Source organism: Astyanax mexicanus, chromosome 2 (assembly GCF_023375975.1).
Source record: "Astyanax mexicanus isolate ESR-SI-001 chromosome 2, AstMex3_surface, whole genome shotgun sequence".
Classification (NCBI taxonomy): domain Eukaryota; kingdom Metazoa; phylum Chordata; class Actinopteri; order Characiformes; family Acestrorhamphidae; genus Astyanax; species Astyanax mexicanus.
In genome coordinates this window covers 59,161,588-59,181,236 of record NC_064409.1, presented here as the reverse complement: position 1 = coordinate 59,181,236, position 19,649 = coordinate 59,161,588, and the positions used below count along the sequence as shown (strand labels likewise).

Sequence of the window (19,649 nt, the reverse complement as noted above, 5' to 3'; positions counted from 1 at the left end):
CTGCTTCGTGGCATATTTTGCCCCTGATAAATCACTTTTTACACTGTTATCCAGGCTCAAAGTAGCTTCACACCTCATTGGTAGAATCTGGAGAGCCCTGATATTTAAAATGAGGTATTAATAACTTAAAAAGTGCACAAGAAGCTTATTAAAAACAACTGTTTACATCCTATAGCGCTAGCTTCAGCTCCAGCTGCCTCCATCACGGTCATGATCATGATTGCATTTAGTAGTACTGAGGAAAGTGTTTAATACACCCATAATAATCACAACTCTACCATTTTCACCGGTTTTTACATGGTTTGGTTTGTTACAAATGAATGTAGTAATGATACAGGACGCTTTTACACATTACAAATATGTGCTTTCATGTGAAATACTTTGTATTATGCTCTTTAACAGAGTCAGGCATATGATATGGCATATTAATAATAATCATAATTATATTATGTTTATGTGTGTATGTATGTACACAGTTATATAAAATCCATTTTTTATACACTTATTAATATGTCATACCATATGTTTGTCTTTGTTAAAGACGTGATACAAGGTATTTCAGCATAGAAACGGTTTGTAAACAGTGGTTTGTAATAAGCCTCTTGTGCACTCTTAAAGTTCTTATTGCCTAGTTTTAAATGTCAGAGCTCTCTCGATTCTACCAATGAGTTGTGGAGCTACTTTGAGTTTGGATAACGGTGTAAACAGTGATTTATCAAGGGCAAAATATGCCCTGAAGTTGCCATTGTAAAGAGTGCTGGGCGAAAAGGGACAGAATAACTGGATCCCGGAAAGCTGCGGGAGAGCGGCGTTTTGTTTTTTTGTTTTTATCAATGGTTAGTACTATTTATCATGTTTTACTACTCCCAAAGTCAATTTTACACCCGAGTTCTCCTTTAAAGAGATGTTACAGTGGGAGTGAAGCGGTGTCTCTCTCTGGTATCTTCTGATCGATAAGAATAGTTTGCTAGAGTTCGTGTGTAGTGTTTCCTTCTCGCGCGCTGTCGGTGTTGAGTGACGGTTGGTAGTTGAAAGTGCGCGCGGGGCCCCGAAAAACGGCAAACAGTGACATTCCCACGTCCGCAGACCGAGTGTACGGCCTGTGTGTGTGTGTGTGTGTGTGAGAAAGCGAAAGGGCTGCAGATGCGGGTGAGCTCCCTGAGAGGAGGCGCTGGGTAGGAGGAGGTGGCGGGGGGGAGGAGGAGGAGGAGTGTGTTCCGGGTTTTCACGCTGGCACCATGTCCGCTGCCCTGCAGCGCTGAACTGCTGCACTTCAGAAACACACACAGAAAAGTTACGTCGAGTGAACTGACGTATGCCGCGGCGGCTCGACTAGTCGGTTCGGTTCCGGTGTTAAACTCAGCCTTACCGAGCGGGTCTGCCCTCCCTACATGCGATGACCACCGCGAACTACGGCGGCAGCGAGGAGCTCGACTTCAGACTGGTGTTTGGGGAGGACACTCAGCTGACGTCGTTAGGCCACACAGGTCAGTCAAACAGTTGTAAAAGTCAGAGCTAGCCTAGCTACTATATCAGTGCGGTTTTCTGTAAACATTGCTGCCTCTGCACTGCTCTAACTCACCAACCAACCAAATAACTTCATTTGTTTCTGCCTTACACGAGTACAAGATATTCTACAGCTCTAAAAGACCATTAAAAACAACAAGCCCTGCTCATATAGTTAACTATGTAGCTGTTTAAGACCAGGGGTATGTAGGAAAAGTAGCTAGTTAAGTTGCCTGTCTACCTTATCTTGATAATTTGCTTCCAAAATTATGCAGGGTCCCTCCCTCAGTGCCTCTTCACTGGCTTCACTGTGGACTCAGACTGTCTGACAAGCAGGGAAATATTTTATATGGTGTTTATCAAAATTCTATCTTATTTGTTTTAATGGTTCCTTACATTAAATATGCATTTATAGTGTCATGCTTCTTTCCGTTATTATTTATCTTAGGGCTGAAAGGTTAATCGAAATAAGTTACTGTTATAATGCGATTTTTAAAATGAGAGAAAATGGAGATTGTACATCTTTACATATAGAAGCAGCCAGTGATTAGTGAGTCAGTAGATAGACATCTCTTCTGTAAAGAAAACATTTATGTGGCAGAAATTTCTAAATTTTACATTTTTTTTCTGAACTGAAAAAAAGGTTTTGTTTGCACTGTGTTTAAAATTAAAAGCTGCATGTAAGGTTAGTAAAGGGGGCTACAAACTAAAAAATGTGAAATTAAATGTAAAGAAAACAATAGCTTGTGCATCACTGTTTACAAATAAAAAAAATAAGTTATGTAAGAACTAAAAATAGTAATTGAGAATCGCTGATATATTTGTAGAATATTGAGATATTTTTAAATATCGCCCAGACCTAATTTATCCTGGTAAAAAATGTGCTACCACAGAGCTAGTTTTACTACTAGAAGTACCATAAGACCATATAACTGAAAAAGGTGGCTTTCTGACCTACACACAGTTCCTACTAATTTTAGAAACCAGAATATTTGAATACAGAATATTATAAATCATGAAAAGTATAAAAAGGTTGCAGTTTTCAACTTTTTTTTAAGTGCAAGATACATTTAATATTTTATGAAATCTTCAGCAATACATAAACATGCTTAATTTTTTTGTCCAGTTACAATGCCTTAAGTCTGATTTGACAGAATAGTAGTAGGAACTTGTTGTAAAACAACTATTCTTCTTATAACCATATTATTATTACTTTATTATTATTATTATTAGTAGTAGTAGTAGTAGTAGTAATAGCAATAGTAATTTGGAGCATTTTATTGTCCCATTCATCCTGAAAAAGTGAGAAAAATGAACAATGATATTATCTGACAGCAATAATTTATAGCCACTGACAAACAAATTAATCTCAGGTTGATATGTAACTGATTACAGACATGGTCTGTCTGATTTAGACACTGCCCCATAAAAAGGCTCTCAGAGGCTACTTTTAGGTAGTCTACCTTCTGGTATTGACTGCTAGACAAGCCTCTATGAGACATATTGCCTAGTTGCCTTGATGCCTGATTTATCTCCAATCATGCAGCTGGGGTACCAGCTAAAGCAATTAAGTGTGCAGGATCTACAGGCCTGGTTAGAGCATCTCTGGAGCATCTGCAGTATACTATACCGTTATATAGAAAGGCTATTCAGAGCCTCTGTTTGACTTTAAAAGACCTTCTGGTAGATTTAGTAGACCCTAGAGTACTTGTGCATGATTCGACAACACTGACAGAGTAGGTTGATCATGATTTGGGCTTGTACTGCAGCCGGTAATATGAGGAACATTTCACTTCTAGAGGGAAGAATTGATTCAAATGAGCAGAAAATTCAGGAAGACTTCAAAAGAGCATGCATGCAATATTGCCCAAAATAGATTTAATGTCTCAGTTATATGAGCACTTCATTAGCTATGTCCAGGTGTCCATGACCAACTAAACTAATACATTTGTAAATGGTGGCAATATAAAGTCCCAAGCAGGTGTTAGTCAAGTGAAGGAGGCCATCGTTAGAAACAATTGTACAATATTGATTCTAACGATGGCCTCCTTGGTGAAGATTTTTTTTTTTTTACATCAACTCAGGTAGTGCTGGACGATATGGCCAAAATTCATATCACGATATATTCCTTAATTTCGGTCGATATGATATAATTTCGATATCGATATAAATACTTAGAAGGCCACAGAAAACTGCGAAGAATCCCTGCAATGGAAATATGTACCTACTACTGTCTGAAAATTTAATTTAAGTCTTTGAAACCTCCTTTCACGAAAACATTATAATATTTAAGAAATAAAAAATAGTCAAGATAAATCAATGCTCAATTTTATTTGCATATAGCAAAATAAAAACATGACATCCCTGTCAAACATAAGCCTATATAACTATTACCAATAAAAATAACTTTAAATTAGGATAGAAGCAGAGCTTCTTATTCTTTTGTAAACAAATTTAACAGATCAAAACAAAAGTGTTTCAACTAGGATAAAGAATAAAAGAAGCCTTTATACACATAAAAGCAACAAGATTTTCCAGTCAAATAAACAAACCTATAGGCTTTATCAACTATAAATAACTTAGTTACAATATAAGCTACAAAAGTGCTTCAGCCAAAATACAACTCTTTATAAACATAAAAGGAACATGATATCCCCGTCAAATAAACAAACCTAAAGGATTCATAAACTTTAAATAACTTAAATAACTTACAACATACGCTATAAAAGTGATTCAGCCAGTATAAGGAAAATATTGTATGTAGTGGAACTGACTGAGGTGGTGGAACAGATTAGATGTTTTAACGTTACCGCTGCTAACCTGCTCCACTCTCCGGCACAATTTGCAGCAAACTGAAGTTTAGCAGACCTTCCGAGAGTTGAACCAAATCCTCACCACTGAATTAGACCTCCCTCCTTCAATTGATCACTTGTGGAAGCGGCAGGGGCATTCATTTTGCATCAAAAATGTCCCGTGCTGGGAGCCAAGAGGACCCGCGGCTGACCGAGAGGACCCGCGACTGACCGCTGACCGAGCGGTTAAAAGTCTTAACAAACCATACAAAAACGGTAGGATAGCACATCAATGGACAAATGGATAGTGACCCAATAATACAGAGGAAGAATCCTGGAATTGAATGTTTTTAATTGCAGATACCTGACCTCGACTCAATAGAGCACAATTTTATGAATTGAAGATAAACCCGAAGGACTGGAGGATATGCGTGATGATGCCTGCAGCACTGAACCTAGATATGACCTCTTCCTGAGTTGCTTGTCTGTTTTCACGGACAGTTCAGGTCAGACCCTGACAATCATGATCATTACTACCCACTGCACTGTCCACTGTGGGTGGTAATGTCTTTCGTGACATATTCCTAGTATACACATGACACCATGGCTTAAAGGATGATAAATGCCCACACATCTAAGGAAATGGAATTTTCCATCATCAAAAGCCTACTATCTATCAGGCGTCACTCAAACTCTGATAATTTGTCATTTTGCTGTTAGCACTGTGCCTAGTATTCAGTCTCACTCACAACTAATACAGGTGTGGGCATTCCCAAGCTGTCCACTGAGGAAACACAGAAAACTCAATCTCAAAATACATACTGCTATCTCATGACTTTTGGCATGTCAGTGTAGTTACATCTTGATTGCATAATTTTAAATCCATTAAGGTGAATGGTACAGAGGCTAGATGAAAAGACAAATATGGTCACTCTTGAAAAATGTATACCTGACCTGATAGACTATCTATGTATGTATAATTACATACAAATATATATATATATATATATATATATATATATATATATATATATATATATATATATATATATATATATATATATATATAGTAATATTTCTGTTTCTAAAGTACAGCAGGTTCTCTTGGGCTCAACAGAGATCTGATGCAAGAGTAGTTTCTCACTACTCTTTCCTCCACAGTATCAGTTTGATCTGAAGTTTTTCTGTCTTCTCACCCAGCATCCTGTGTTTGGTGATGTGTGTATGTGTGGTTATTTATAGTGCTGCTGTTGCACTGTTGACAGTATTGAGTTTGCTCAGTTGTCTCCATTGACTTAATAAGAGTCACTCTTGATAGAATGGCCATTTGACCTGCTATTTATATTGTGGGTATTAAGTGTGTTATAGTATCCGTTGCTTATGCTTGTTTACCTTAGACATGATCCTGGTGAATGAACCAAAACTATTTTTTGTTTTTTGTCAGCATTTTGTCACAACACAAGCATGTTTCTAGCTGAATATCAAATACCTAGTTGTATAGTGAACTGCATAAGTGCTAAAAATACTCAAGTGTACACACAAAAAAGCACTAGATCTCAGTTTTTGACAAATTTAATTCAGTACTTTTTGTAAAATCTGTCTTTTTCAGGAAGTAGACTACATAGGAAGTAGTGTGCAATTTGGAATTAAATATTTGATGTCTCTCATTATGAGGTACTGTTGTTTCATACAGGGGTAGCAAGCTCATGCAAGCAATTTTGTATTTGTGTAAAAAAAATCTCAAAAATATTTTTTGATGGGGCCTAATTGTTTTTTAAATAAGTAGTTTTATGTTCTTATTTAAATAGGGGGAGATGATCTCTTTTAGTAATGACCGATATGCTAAAGATGCAGCAGATATTAGTTTGGAGAGAACAAAATAGTCTTATTTTTGCCTCCTTTCTCTGTTTTGCTGTAGATGCGAGAGCAGATAATGGTGCGGCTTGCTACCCCATGCCTGTGTTCCAGGACCAACCCATTGTTCAGCCGCCTCCAGGTCCGCAGGGTGGCCAACTTCCCTCCAGCTGTGCTGCTCCCAGTTCCAGCTACAGCTCCGTGGATTCCCCCAGCCGTGTGTTTGACTGCCCTAGCATCCAGATCACCTCCATCCCAGCCAGCTTCCAGCATGACCCCCTGAATGTCATCCAGGATGGAGGGGTTCTGGAGCAACAAGGAGCTTCCGCACCTCTGGTTTCCCGCGACCAGCTGTACCTGCCTTTGGATGCGTCCTACAGGGATGCACTCTGCCCAAGTCCTTGCAGCAGTCTGTCGTCCCGCAGCTGGCTCTCAGATGCCTCCTCATGTGAGTCTTTCTCCCACATATATGATGATGTAGATGCGGAGCTGAATGAAGCGGCATCCCGTGTCCGCTTGGGTTCACCACTCGTGTCTCCCCTGGGGTCTCCACTGCCTTCTCCACTCACATCGCCCCAGGCATCCCCACAGGTGTCTCCAATGGTGTCACCCTTCGGTTCACCCAGCTGTGCCTACGCTGAAGATCCTTGGTTCAGATACCAGCAGCAGCAGCTACAACAGCGCCTGTACACTCGTTCACTATCACCTCACCAGTCACCCTACCAATCACCAAGTGCTAGTGTTACTGAAGAAACCTGGCTCAGCCCACAACCACGTGCCTCCTCACCCTCCAGGCCTTCCTCTCGTCCCACTTCACCATGTGGGAAGAGGCCGTATTCTAGAGCCGATGCTGTGCCGGGGTCATCCTCGCCTCATCTTTCTCCCAGCCCAAGTCCGTCTCACTCTCCACGGGGCAGTGTGACTGAAGAGACCTGGTTGGGAAGTCCAGGAGCAATGGCTGCCTCCTTCCAGGCCTGTTCATCTGAGATGGACATCCCAACTAAAACCAGAAGGACTTACCACACTCAGGAGCCCACGTACCTACTTCTTGGACAGGGGGATTCAGGGCTAGAAGACTACAGCCACATCACATCTCCATCTTTGGATTCAAGCATAGAAGGGTCACTGTCCACCCTGAAGAAAGAGGACATAGGGGAACACTACTTATCTGTTCCTCTGGCCTTCGCATGGCGAAAACCTAAACAAACGCAAACTCCTTTATTCAGGTAGAGGACAAATGCTTTTTTAAATGCTAACACATACTTCTTGATCAAGCCTTAGATTGTTTTCACACCTATGGTTGTTTTGTTTTGGTCTGAATTAGTTAAGGAGTTTGTAAAAGTTGTGCTTTTCCCCCTTGGTTAGGGTGTTTTCACACAGGGGAAAAATACAAATGCACCGAAATGTGTCACCACAAACCATGCTAGAATGTACTTGCTGCTTATTAGTCAGGGCTTTCTAGAGCGGGAACAAGAACGTAAATACAGGAAAAATTCCTATGTTCTGAACTAGTGCATATTTCATTTAGCATTCCATTTAACTTGAACTTGCAGAACCAATCAAGGTCTGATTAAGTTCTTACCACAAATTAACCAGTGTGAAAACACCCTTAAATACAAAAGTGTTTGTTAAAAGGGTTTGTTAGAGCTTAGCCAGGGTCGTTTGAAACTGTGATCTACTTAACTAGCAGAGTTTAGCTCCAGCCTTAATTTAATACCCTGGATTTAATTAATTAAAGCTGGCAAGAACATGTAAATTTGCATGTGTTAAATTAGGCTGTAACTATCTTTTGTAGGACAGTGTATCGCACAATATAAAGGTGGACAGAGCATCCTTTGTTTGATTGTTAATAAATTATCTGGTAGATTATCAGTGGTACTATGATTATTGTTAGGACCAGATTTAGAGATACATTTTGTATTTTGGGCTTATGTTAAGGTTAGAGTACAGTGAATATTACATTTACCACTGTTTCTTTAGTGATTAAGACAATTCCCAAACAACTCACAGTTTTTCACAGTGGAGATTTTCTCCTCAAGGGAAATTATAGACCATGACTAGGCATAATCCATGACTGGAAAACTGACCTTAAGTGATATGGGAAATTAATAGATACATTTAATAAATACTTTTCTGTGTTAAAATCTGGTGAAGATATAATAGATTGTTGTTAGAAAAACTTATTTTCTTTCTTTTTTTTGTTTGTCTCTTAGGTCTACATCTTTACCCTCACTGGAAAGCCCTTTGCCCAGTCAGTTTGGGCAGTTTGAGCTAAAGTTGGAAATACAGCCTAAACCCCACCACAGAGCCCATTATGAAACAGAAGGCAGTCGAGGAGCAATAAAATCTCCTTGTGGAAGACACCCTGTTGTAAAGGTATATCTCTTTTTCTCCCACAGACCCAGACTGACCCCACATTAGAGCCTAAAGGCACAATGTGGCTTCTTCCTACAGTGGATAATACATAATGCTCTAATTCATCTTTTAAAGTTAGTCTGTATTTCCTGTGCAGAGCACTGTATGTAAATATTTACAAATATATGCAAATATGATTCTGGCTTATATTGGACACTGGATAAGTAGTGCTGATGTTGACGTCTGAAGTCTGTCAAAAAGTAAAATGCCCTATATTAATAGTTCTTCTGTTGGTGATTAAAGTCTACCTTTAGGTCCTAGAAATGGTCTGCAAGGAGTCTTAATTACTAGTGCTGCTATTAGCTATTATTCAAAGAAATTGTTTTTAAATGGCTATATCGGGTACTAGATTATTAGTGGTGTTATTAACAACTTAAATGCAATACAATTGTCTGGAAAATGGCACAGTGGTTTGAAACTCTTATGGTGTGCTGAGTTGAATGTGTTGTGGTGAGGCTTTGAGGGGATTATTTTTTGTTTTGTTTTTTGAGGGTGTGTGATAGTACCTTCAGGATGTAGGGTGCACTCAAACATGTTATGTTTAATACATTTATTCAATATAAACATATTATCACTGTCACATGAAAGCCTTGTATTTACCAAGTAGCAACATTTATAGGAGAAGGAAAAAAACTTCCAATGGATGTCAACATAAATTATCCAGATTATTGTGGAGCATTGGTATTTTAATCATCCTTATTGTAATAAGAAAAGGTTTGGGCACCCCAGAACATTTTCATGATTTTCCTTAATCATTGGTTGTTCAGATCAGCAGTTTAAGTTAAATAATATATTTTTTAAACAAAATGTGGCAGGTACATAAATTTGGGCACCCTGTCGTTTTTTTATTTTGAATACCTTTAGCACTAATTATTGGAACACAATAATTGGTAAGCTTGTTAACCCTTGACCTACATACACAGGTGAATCCAATTATGAGAAAGGGTTAAGGAGCCAATTGCAAGTTTTTCTCCTCTTTGCATCTTCTCTGAAGAGTGGCAACATGAGAGCCTCAAAACAAAACTCTCAAATGACCTGAAAACAAAGATTATTCAACATAATGGTTTAGAGGAAGGATACAAAAAGCTATCTCAGAGATTTCAGCTGTCGGTTTCCACTGCTGAGGAACATAGTGAGGAAATGGAGAATCACAGGCACAGTTTGAGTTAAGGCCCAGAGTGGCAAGCCAAGAAAAAACTCAGATAATCAGAGGAGAAGGATGGTGAGAACAGTCATAGTCAACCCACAGTCCAGCTTCAAAGACCTACATCATCATCTTGCTGCAGATGGAGTCACTGTGCATCGTTAACTATTCAGCGCACTTTGCACAAGGAGAGGCTGTATGGGAGAGTAATGCAGAAGAAGCCATTTCTGAGCACACGCCACAAACATGCTTGGGGTATGCAAAAGCACATTAAGACAAGCCAGCTTCATTTTGGAATAGGTGCTGTGGACTAATGAAACTAAAATTGATTATTTGAAGGGAGGTAAGTATGGTGAAAATAGAACACAACATTTCAAGACAAACACTTGCTACCCACAGTAAAATTTGATGGGGCTGTGGGGCTGTGTGTGTCTGAACAACCAATGATTGAGCCCAAACTTTTTCATACCACTGTATGTGAAAAAATGGCAAACATGGAGATAAAAGGTATAGTATAAATAATGGTTAACAATCTAAGTTTTTACATTTGATGGGCATGCCTGCAGTTTACTATGGTATAAATGTTTATCCTGGTGACAGTCCTATTATAGTCTAACAGTAGAGTGAATTTTAATGCATAGCAGGCAAGATGGAACTTGTATATTTAATTACACTTGGGGGCATTCGTTTCAACGCTGTCAGCTAGTTTTCTGTGACTTCCTCTTATAACACCAGCAGAAATATCAGATTTGCATTAGTTCATTGTGCCAATAGAGAATGTTTCTGTATGCCAAGTTCCCAATTATAAATATATGTGTCTAACTTTTTCCTTTTGTGCTTATTCACACCTTATTTTCTCAGCAATGCACTCCACTACATTATGAATCACTGAACCACACAATCACCCTGTGGTGTACTCTAGTTCAGCTATTTTTAACTTGTGCCTCAGAAGTGCTAATATTGCATTTGTTGTCCAGTTTATTTACCCTTGTTACCAACGAAGAACCGATGCTTGCCAGTAGTGGAACAGATGAGATGCTCATACATAACACAACTCTGGTCTCAGAGCAACTATATTTTAAAACTTATGGTGATCAGTTCATGCATTTGTCTTGACGGATATATTATTACATACTTAATTAGCAGATATAAGTCTTATTTTTTATTAGTCTTATTTTTTTGTCTTTTTTTTTAAATGAGCGTAAGCTTTTGTAGGGTTATGGTGATTTTACACTTCATGGTACGTACACTATTGACTTTTCTTTTTTGGTATTTGTTACTTGGTACATTTTCTCTACCCCAACCCCAACTTTTCTCCTAGCTAAAGATCTCCTGGCAATAACGGCATCTGGCATTTGACACTTGTCTCCTATAAAGACTTTGTAATTTTTAGGTAAATAAAAGAATGTCAGACCATTAAAACCTCCTTCATAATTGGCCTAGGGCCTAAAAGTTAAGCTGTCAAAGTGCAGTAAAACATACATTGGAATGGAAGCCTCACCAACAGGAAGCTTAAATGGTGGGCATGACAAAAAAGATGGTTGACTAATCGAAATCGAAAAAGTATTAGACAAATAAGTCAACTACTAAAATAGTAATTAGTTGTAGCCCTAATGTTGACGTTGCAGATCCTGCTGAATTATGTAGTTGGTCATTAACCGAAGAGACGGTTGTACCCCTTTTAAAGACCACAGCGTAATTTTACGAGAACGTTTGAACCTCTTTTTACTACACTCAAGCAAACCCTAAAAAACAAATTGAATTTAATTTGTAATGAAAAAAACTAAAAGCTGAATATAGTGGAGAAGGGTAGTTAACATGTGGTGGGAAAGTCTTAGCAGCAATTTGGCATTTTTTAATTATGTTTTTTTCTGCATCCGTATGTTCACAGCTTATCGGTTACAGTGAGAAACAAGTCAGCGTACAGATGTTCATTGGCACAGCAGATGATCGTCACGTGCGACCACATCCATTCTATCAGGTGCACAGGATTACTGGCAAAACAGTGGCCACTCCAAGCCAGGAGATGATAATTGGCGGCACCAAAATTCTTGAAATTCCCCTGCTCCCTGAAAACAGCATGTCTGCCAGGTACGAGTCATACACAATAATGATTTACATTGAGCCTGCCTTGCAAAGATCTAAAATAGAATGTTTGATGTAAGTGATTTATAGGGAGGGAGGGTGTTCCTTTAGTTTTTCCCCCTTAGATCAATACCATGGCATGAGCAAGTGGAAAATATTCCATATTTATGACACACCTAAAATAATATTCATCTGGGCTAAGATGCAGTCTCTTTGTGCACCCTTTTATTTTTGTTCAGCCAGTATGATCATTCACTCTCCAGTGTTTGACCTCCTGTATTCTTTTTGCCTTAAAGCATTGACTGTGCTGGGATACTGAAGCTAAGAAACTCTGACATTGAGTTACGGAAGGGAGAGACAGACATCGGGCGCAAGAACACACGTGTGCGAATTGTGTTTCGTGTCCATATTCCTCAGGCCAATGGAAAAATGCTGTCATTGCAGGCAGCCTCCATACCTATAGAGTGCTGTGAGTATACCACTAAAACACCACAAGAAACATGTCTGGCACCTCAGGCGTTAAGAAGAATGTTCATAGACACACAGATACTTGATACCTACGTTTGCTTATTGCATTGCTGAGATGTAAAAATGGCAGAAGTATTAAGATCACAGTCAATCACTATATCTTAGCTATTATGCAAATCATTCTATCTCCAAAATATCAACTTAACAGAAGAAAGGAAAAAAAAACTGTGTAACTTTCAGTGGAAGTCTATAAGTGCATTTACATGCACACAATCATCTTAAAACTACAACCAGCCAAAAACCCCATTGTTGTGGATTGTTATCACAAATACTTCAAGCTTGTCTTTTTGAACAAGTGTCCTGCCATGACCGGGTATATTTGTATGCATGTGCAGGTTCAGCGGAAGTGTATGCATGTGCATGACAACAAGTATACATGCAGTGCTTCCCTTTTTCTAAAATCTATGTTGCGATATGTACTCATGTAAGGAAGGTGGATATAACCTTCCACTTACTGTTTGCTGACTTTCTTTGTTACAGCTCAGCGGTCAGCCCAGGAACTCCCTCAGATAGATAACGTCAGTCCTACCTGTGGTTCTGTGATTGGTGGTCAGGAGATGCTGATCACAGGCCCAAACATCACTCCAGAGTCAAAGGTCATCTTTCTAGAAAAAGGCCCTGGTAAGAGGCAAACTGGTTGAGAAGACATTAAGTATTCATACACAGCTTGTTTTACTTTCCATTCAGGTGTTGTTTTCAAACTAAAGGTTTTGTCTCTATAAAAGGTTTCATGTTCTTTTTTTCCCCCCATTCCAGATGGCAAAACTCAGTGGGAGGTGGATGCTAGAACAGTATGTGAAAAGAGTAAAGATGTAAGAGCTTTTTGATTTAATTTTTTTTGGTACCTTTTATTTTTTCAGTACAAATGTTGCACTATAGGTATACAATGTCTATGATGACATTTGTTTCCAGATATCATATCAAGTTGGAACTTGGATTTTTAATCATGACTATTTATCTTTGTAGATGAGTATTGTGGTGAAAATCCCTCCATATCATAAGAGGATCTTGGCATCCTCCACTCAGGTACAGTTTTACATCAGCAATGGCAAGAGAAAGAGGAGCCCTCCTCATCGCTTTACCTACGTCACAGGTAAAGACCGTCTCAAAGATACAGCCAGTAATGTTTCTTATTTAACATGCATGTATAGACAACAAATAAATCTTAATAGAATATTTGCTAAATTGTTTTGCATTACAGTGTGGTTTATGATTTGTTAGAGAAAAGTTTAAGCTAAGCATTACTTCTCCACCATTACACTGTAGAAGATTACAGATTGAAAGATACTTTACAGAATTTTGTACAGAGAATGCAAATCAAACAGATTATAACTGAGCTTTGCCTTTCTAAGCAGTGCAAGTAAAGCAGGAATTTGACAGTGTTGGAGAGAATGCTGTCTGTGATCCGGCTCAGTTCATCGGTGCTGAGGCCCAGCTGCCCTCCGACCAGGTCCACCCTCTGGAGCAATGGCTCTACTCTGAAGGCCCAGTTTGTGTTCCATCGTCAACTCAGCTTAGCTACTCTCCAGGGGGTTCTTCATATCTTAACCGGCATTATCCTCCAGATGGTAATCTCAGCGCTGGACCTGAGCTTCACTCCATATTCCACTCACCCTCACTGGATTTCTCCAAGCCCTCATTCCAGTCACCTCAGCAGAACATATCATACAATGGCCAGCCCAATGTTCACAGTGACATAGTCAGTGGGGGGAAATCTTCACCTCTGATGTCTAATCAAGCAAAGTCTCTTCTGGTTATTGGACATCACAGCTCTCCTGGAGGTGCTCATTCTTTGAATCCTTTTCCTTCTCCGAGATATAATGAGGGCTATATAAGCCCTACTTCAGGTTCAAACCAACCTGATCTAAGTAGCCTGAATCACCATAGTTCCAGTAATGATCATGTGGACTTGCAGGGGCTGTCAAAGTCCTGTTTGGCCTGTTTGGAGTCACCTGTCTCCCAGCAGCCTTTAGCTTATACTGTAGTGCCTTCTACCTCAGCCTTAACCCTTATAGACACAAACTCCACCAAAACATCTCCCATCTCCCTGCCGGAATCTGGGGCAAGTGGGCCCAAGACCTCCACAGTTCCTAAAGTTTCACAAGATCATAAGGATGGTACAAAGCCTAATATAAAAGAGGAACCTGAAGAAAAGGAGCTTACTTTCCAGTCTCTTGGGCTACAGGATATAACTCTCGATGATGGTAAGAGTCCTGTTTATTGTGGCAAACGGTGATTTGTTTAGCAAAAAGGTTAATATTACAGTCCTCCATATGGCAGAAAGGTCTTTAATTTTCTGCCCAGGCATAAACTCCATGAAACAATAAGTGTCCCCAGGCAAACTGCTAACTGTACATTGACCTACTTTTGTAACACCGATAAATTGTAAGCCTCTAATGATGATATACATTAGTGCTGGGCGGTATACCGGTTTATCCAGTATACCGGAGGGTAAATTAAAACTGGCGTGTAGAACAGCACCACAGAAGAAGCAAACTGGCGCAGCTCCCTAACGCTAACCAGTTAGCATAACAAGCTAACACACTCGAGTAAATGTAGCTCAGCCCTGTGGAGCCAAACACTCATCTCACTCTGTCCTACCTGAAAAGAAATGAAAACACCACTTTATCTGAGGAACTTCTGTTGCTATTCCTTGCAATATGAGTGTTTTTTTTTATTCCAACTTAAATAGAAAAGCAGCAGCAAACAGCAATTATTTATTCAGAAAGAGACGAATGAAATTGCGTAGTCAATCCACGGCTCAAAAAAAGTTTCTCTCGTCTCCCAGATGAGCTCAGAATCGGTCCTGGGTGCAGAATCATTTATTCAGCACAAGTGCTAAAACTCTGGAAACAATGTGAAAAAAAGCTTCAAGAGCAGTAACTATAGCCCTGTTTAAATATAATAGTACTATAGCTTAAAGGATACCTTTTTATGCAAACTGAATTTAATTTATTTGTTAACAAAAGAAAGAAGGTAACTCTGGCTGATTTTAAAACTGTAATGTCTTGGTTTCAGGGTTAACATTGTAAATAGATTTTAAACTTGTGTCTCACTTTTGGGAAATATCTCTTTTGAAAACATTTTAGGTCCATTTATAGTGTTTATGGAACTATTTAAAATATTTTACTTTGAAAAGAAGCCGTGTTAAAGTTGTTAAAATCTTTTTTTAAGGTCTATTTTTTGCCTTCTTCAACTGTTTTTCTGCTAATGCAGCATATATGATTCCTTCATATATTGTGTAATTTTGTGGGACAAAGTAAACCCTATAGTAATCAAAGCCTCATTTTAAAGCCTTAGTGTTTTATATTATATGTAATCTTTACAGGAACGTAAGTCACAAACCTATATAAAAGCCGTCTTTAAAAAAAAAATACTATGATAAAAAAAAATGCCATGATATACGGTGAAACTGTCAAAACCTTGAATACAGTGATTTACATTTGCACTGCAGTGACACTAACATTGTGAAAGTATGCTGTGTTGGTACAAGTGGATCAGACAGGCTGCTGGAGTTCTTAAACACCACAATGTTGCTGCTTGACTGAGAACATTGTCCTGTGGGCTATTGTCCTGTGGGCTGTGTTCTGTGGGCAGCGTTCTCTAGTCACTGATGAAGGACTAGCAGTTTACTCACTGTGCAGCAATGGATGAGCTTCTGATTTTACATCTACAGGGTAGCTATGTAGGAGTGCCTAATTGAGTGGACAGTGAGTAGACACAGTGTTTAAGCTGCTCTGTTTTGGTCCTGACCAGTTGAAATGCAGGGTAATAGGAGGATAATAAAGTAATAAATGCACAGGAACAGAAGGACTGTAGTCTGTAATTGTAGGGCTGTAATTGGTTTAAATAAAGTGATCGGTTGGTTGGTTGGTGGATATACTGTCACTGAAGGACAAACAATCTTGCATTTCTAAATTACTGGTTCACAGGAGATGAAACATTAAAGTTAGTAAATGTGAAATGATTTTATTGCAGATCATTTTTGGAGCATATGCAAATGCATTTATCTTCGGTAATTGGAGGTAATTGAGACTGAGACAGTTAATTAGGACAACAATTAATAAACTTTGTTCATATAAATTTACGTCAAACATAAGCCAGGGGCCCGTTTGACTTTTGTTTTACTCTCAATAGAAGACCAGGAGGTACTACCCCACAGTTTGTGGAAACCTGTTTGGTTTGAGTCTAATTATAGTCCTCAGTCCTGCAGCATAGTGGGAAAGAGGATACAGGCCTGTACGTAGCATTGCATCAGAGTCAGTGAGGGAGCTAAATATACTGCGGAGCTTAATCTTCTGTAGTTACTAGCGCACAGCTGTTAAGCCACTGTAGTGATAGACATGCGTGGTTCATACAAAACATTCTTGTGCTTAGCATTAAATGAGATCCTTACATAGCAGAGGATATTGGCACCCTACTGTGTAGCCTGACAAATCTGTGGCCTTCAGGGGTTTGAGCTTTATTTGTTTATACTGTTACTTTCTTAGCTTGTGTATTTTAAGGGAACAGCACATTTAAAGTGAAAGATGTTCTGACCTACCTCTAAGGCGGACAGGAAAATATATTTCCTCATCTTTCTATCTGAAGTGTAACCTTGCATTTAAATGGCTAAATTTGGACTGGGAATCCTACAAGCTCAAATATAATTCTGTTAAATGTTTTCTCGTACTCCCTAGCCTGCTTCTGTGTTTTCAAAAGAGAGTAGGCACCCATCCAACCTGGCCTTCTGCCACCATGTCTCAGCTCCACTTTTGTGTGTTGGAGAGGACAGGTGCAGTGGACTGCTATGCCCCCCTGATGACTGAGTACTGTTGTTTCTCATCATAGGGCCTTTCATTGCCAAGAGTGTAACCCTGCAAATGTGTTGCCGTTTCCATTCTCTGCAACAGACCCTACTGAAAATATACATTTGCTGTTGCTCAAGTGTATTTATAATGAATTGACACGTATGTATTATATTTGAATTATATATTATGTTTGGTATTTCTAGAGAAGTTTAGCAGGACGAAATACAGACAAACATCTAAAAGCTTTAAAAGGAAAATCAGATCAGATATTGGTCAGACAGTAGATAATATACATGCTGTATTTCCCATGATGTGTAGGTGTTTTGTTTGATGCTAAAAATAGCCCCCTTTGAGTTCTGTTTTGAGAACCATATCTGACTAATTTTAGGTGTTTGACATTTGATCTATTGAATCAAGAAGATTGTACAAATATGACTGTGTTGCAGTAAAAGGTGTGTTGTTAAGCACAAAAAAAAAAAAAAAAATTTTAGCATGATTGCGTTTTCACACTCTCTATACCAGCTGTGGTTGTTTGGTGATGCACACAGCGTTGTGCTTGCACTGAACAACAGGAGGATATACAGATACCCAGCTGAGCCCAAATATAGGAACAACACTGCCCTCAAATGGTTCTAAAATCATTTCCTCTACACGGGATAAGCCCAGTCCTAAGATTTTAACTGAGACTAAAAATACTTTACTGGACATTCCATGCAGTCTTAGACTTTAATCTGTGCTCAGAAAACTGCTATTAGGAGCTTTGGGAATTTAAATGTAAAAAAAGGTGACTTAACAATACTGGCCTAATATTAGGGATATACTGAAATGGAACATTTTTGACCAAAACCAAACAACAAGTCTGAATACAGAATATAAAGTGTTTTTTTATTATTAGTATTACCATTTTAACATAGATAAGTTCAGTTGTCAAATATTTGGTGCATTGTCATTTGTCATCTACTACATCTACATCTACATTAATTCATTATTTGTGGGTTTCAGATAAAAAAAGAAAATCTGGTTAAAATTCAGATTCAGACAAAAAAAAACATTAAAATGTGTTTAAAAGACATTTAAAAAAAATACATAACAGAATATTGTACAGGCAAGAAAACAATTATTTGAAATAAAAGTACTATGTAAAAGGGAATCATTTTTTATGAGAATGCAAAATGTGCTAAAGGCTTTGTGCCCTATTTACATACCTAATACTTAATATTTTATTAACTATTGTTTGTTACCATTATAAAAAAGTTAATGGTATGTTTGTTTTTAACTTGTGTTTTTTCTTTCTTCTCTTTTCAGTGAGCGAGATCATTGTCAGAGACTTGTTCCAGAGTCCAGATCCTGCAGGGGATTCTTATAGCTTGCCATAGCAGCACTGTTACTGAGTCAGATCCTCTGACATGATCAAGTTGTACTGTACATACTGTAATGTATTTTATCTGCCTTATACTTTTAAAAGGGCTTCATAAAGAAAACTTATCATACATTTTGTATTTGCAATAATCAAATGTGTTTATAAGCAGTTGCTGCATAGTATGGGTTCGAGCTTTACTAGGATTGCTAGGTACTATCTTTTGAATTGTTCTTTGAACTGGACTTATGAAATGTGAATGTTCAAGCTGAGACCTGAGACTAGATGTGCCTTTTGCTGAGGTGCCTTGAATGTGACATTCAGTTTAAAATCAACTCTTCACAAAATGTTGACTGTGAAGGGTGTTTATGACTCTATGCAATATTGTTTTTATGAATCTAAATATTTTGGGGTGGCTGTATAGGACATTTTACACTATTACAGTGTAACCTAGGTGTGATAGTTGAAGCTGCCACTGGAACTGTAGTTTGTAATTGTGTAATTTGGCATGATTGATTTGTGATTTGCTGAGAACACACTGATTTGTAACATTTTCTGTTAGACGACTTGTTACGTGACAGACACTTTTTATCTGAAACTTTTTCAGATTCCATATTCTATTTATGAAATTGTATGGAACATTAAGGTATGTGACCTTTTCCTATGCACTGAAATTTTGCCTGTGTAGAAAGCTTTGGAATTAAATATTGTTTTTCAACTATATTAAACAAACACTTTCTCCTATTTCTTTTATCTCTATTTCAAGATAAAAGCCATGTTTATGACAAAGACACTTATAGAAGGCCTTAAACTACAGTAGCCTTAAGACTTTAAAAACTTTAGGTATTTTTTTATATTTGACCTCTTGTGTTTTCGAAGTCTGCTGTCCAGATTTGTTTGTTTATTTATTTGTTTGTTTATTGCTGCCAAAAACTCATTAACACATTAATATGGAAAACACTTTGGGTTGTTAATAAGACTAGTCATAGACTATATTTTTGTCATAGACTATATCTTACTCTAAAAGTCTCAAAGTCTTCTTCTTTTATGTATGTGCCAGTAAACTAAACCAATACACTAAAGTGTCACTATGCAGAGTGCATCCAAAACTGCATTCATTAGCATACAATGTCTTCCAAACATGTCTAATAGTAACAGAAGTCTTCATGAACAGAGAT

General features: G+C 38.2%; 1 protein-coding gene across 2 annotated transcripts; it reads left to right on the top strand.

The window, feature by feature from the left end:
- Positions 1-1,190: 1,190 nt before the first annotated feature.
- On the top strand, positions 1,191-19,201 carry nfatc3b (nuclear factor of activated T cells 3b). Of its 2 annotated transcripts, none has more exons than XM_007228184.4 (10): positions 1,191-1,487; positions 6,217-7,378; positions 8,366-8,528; positions 11,603-11,802; positions 12,093-12,265; positions 12,805-12,945; positions 13,081-13,136; positions 13,291-13,417; positions 13,680-14,528; positions 18,420-19,201. In XM_007228184.4, the coding sequence occupies exons 1-10, from the start codon at positions 1,397-1,399 to the stop codon at positions 18,488-18,490; spliced, it is 3,033 nt and encodes a 1,010-aa protein (XP_007228246.3). In that variant the 5' UTR covers positions 1,191-1,396; the 3' UTR covers positions 18,491-19,201. The 2 variants fall into 2 exon arrangements, with proteins under 2 accessions (XP_007228246.3, XP_007228245.3); XM_007228183.4 differs by having other exon boundaries at positions 13,677-14,528.
- The last annotated feature ends 448 nt before the right edge of the window (positions 19,202-19,649 follow it).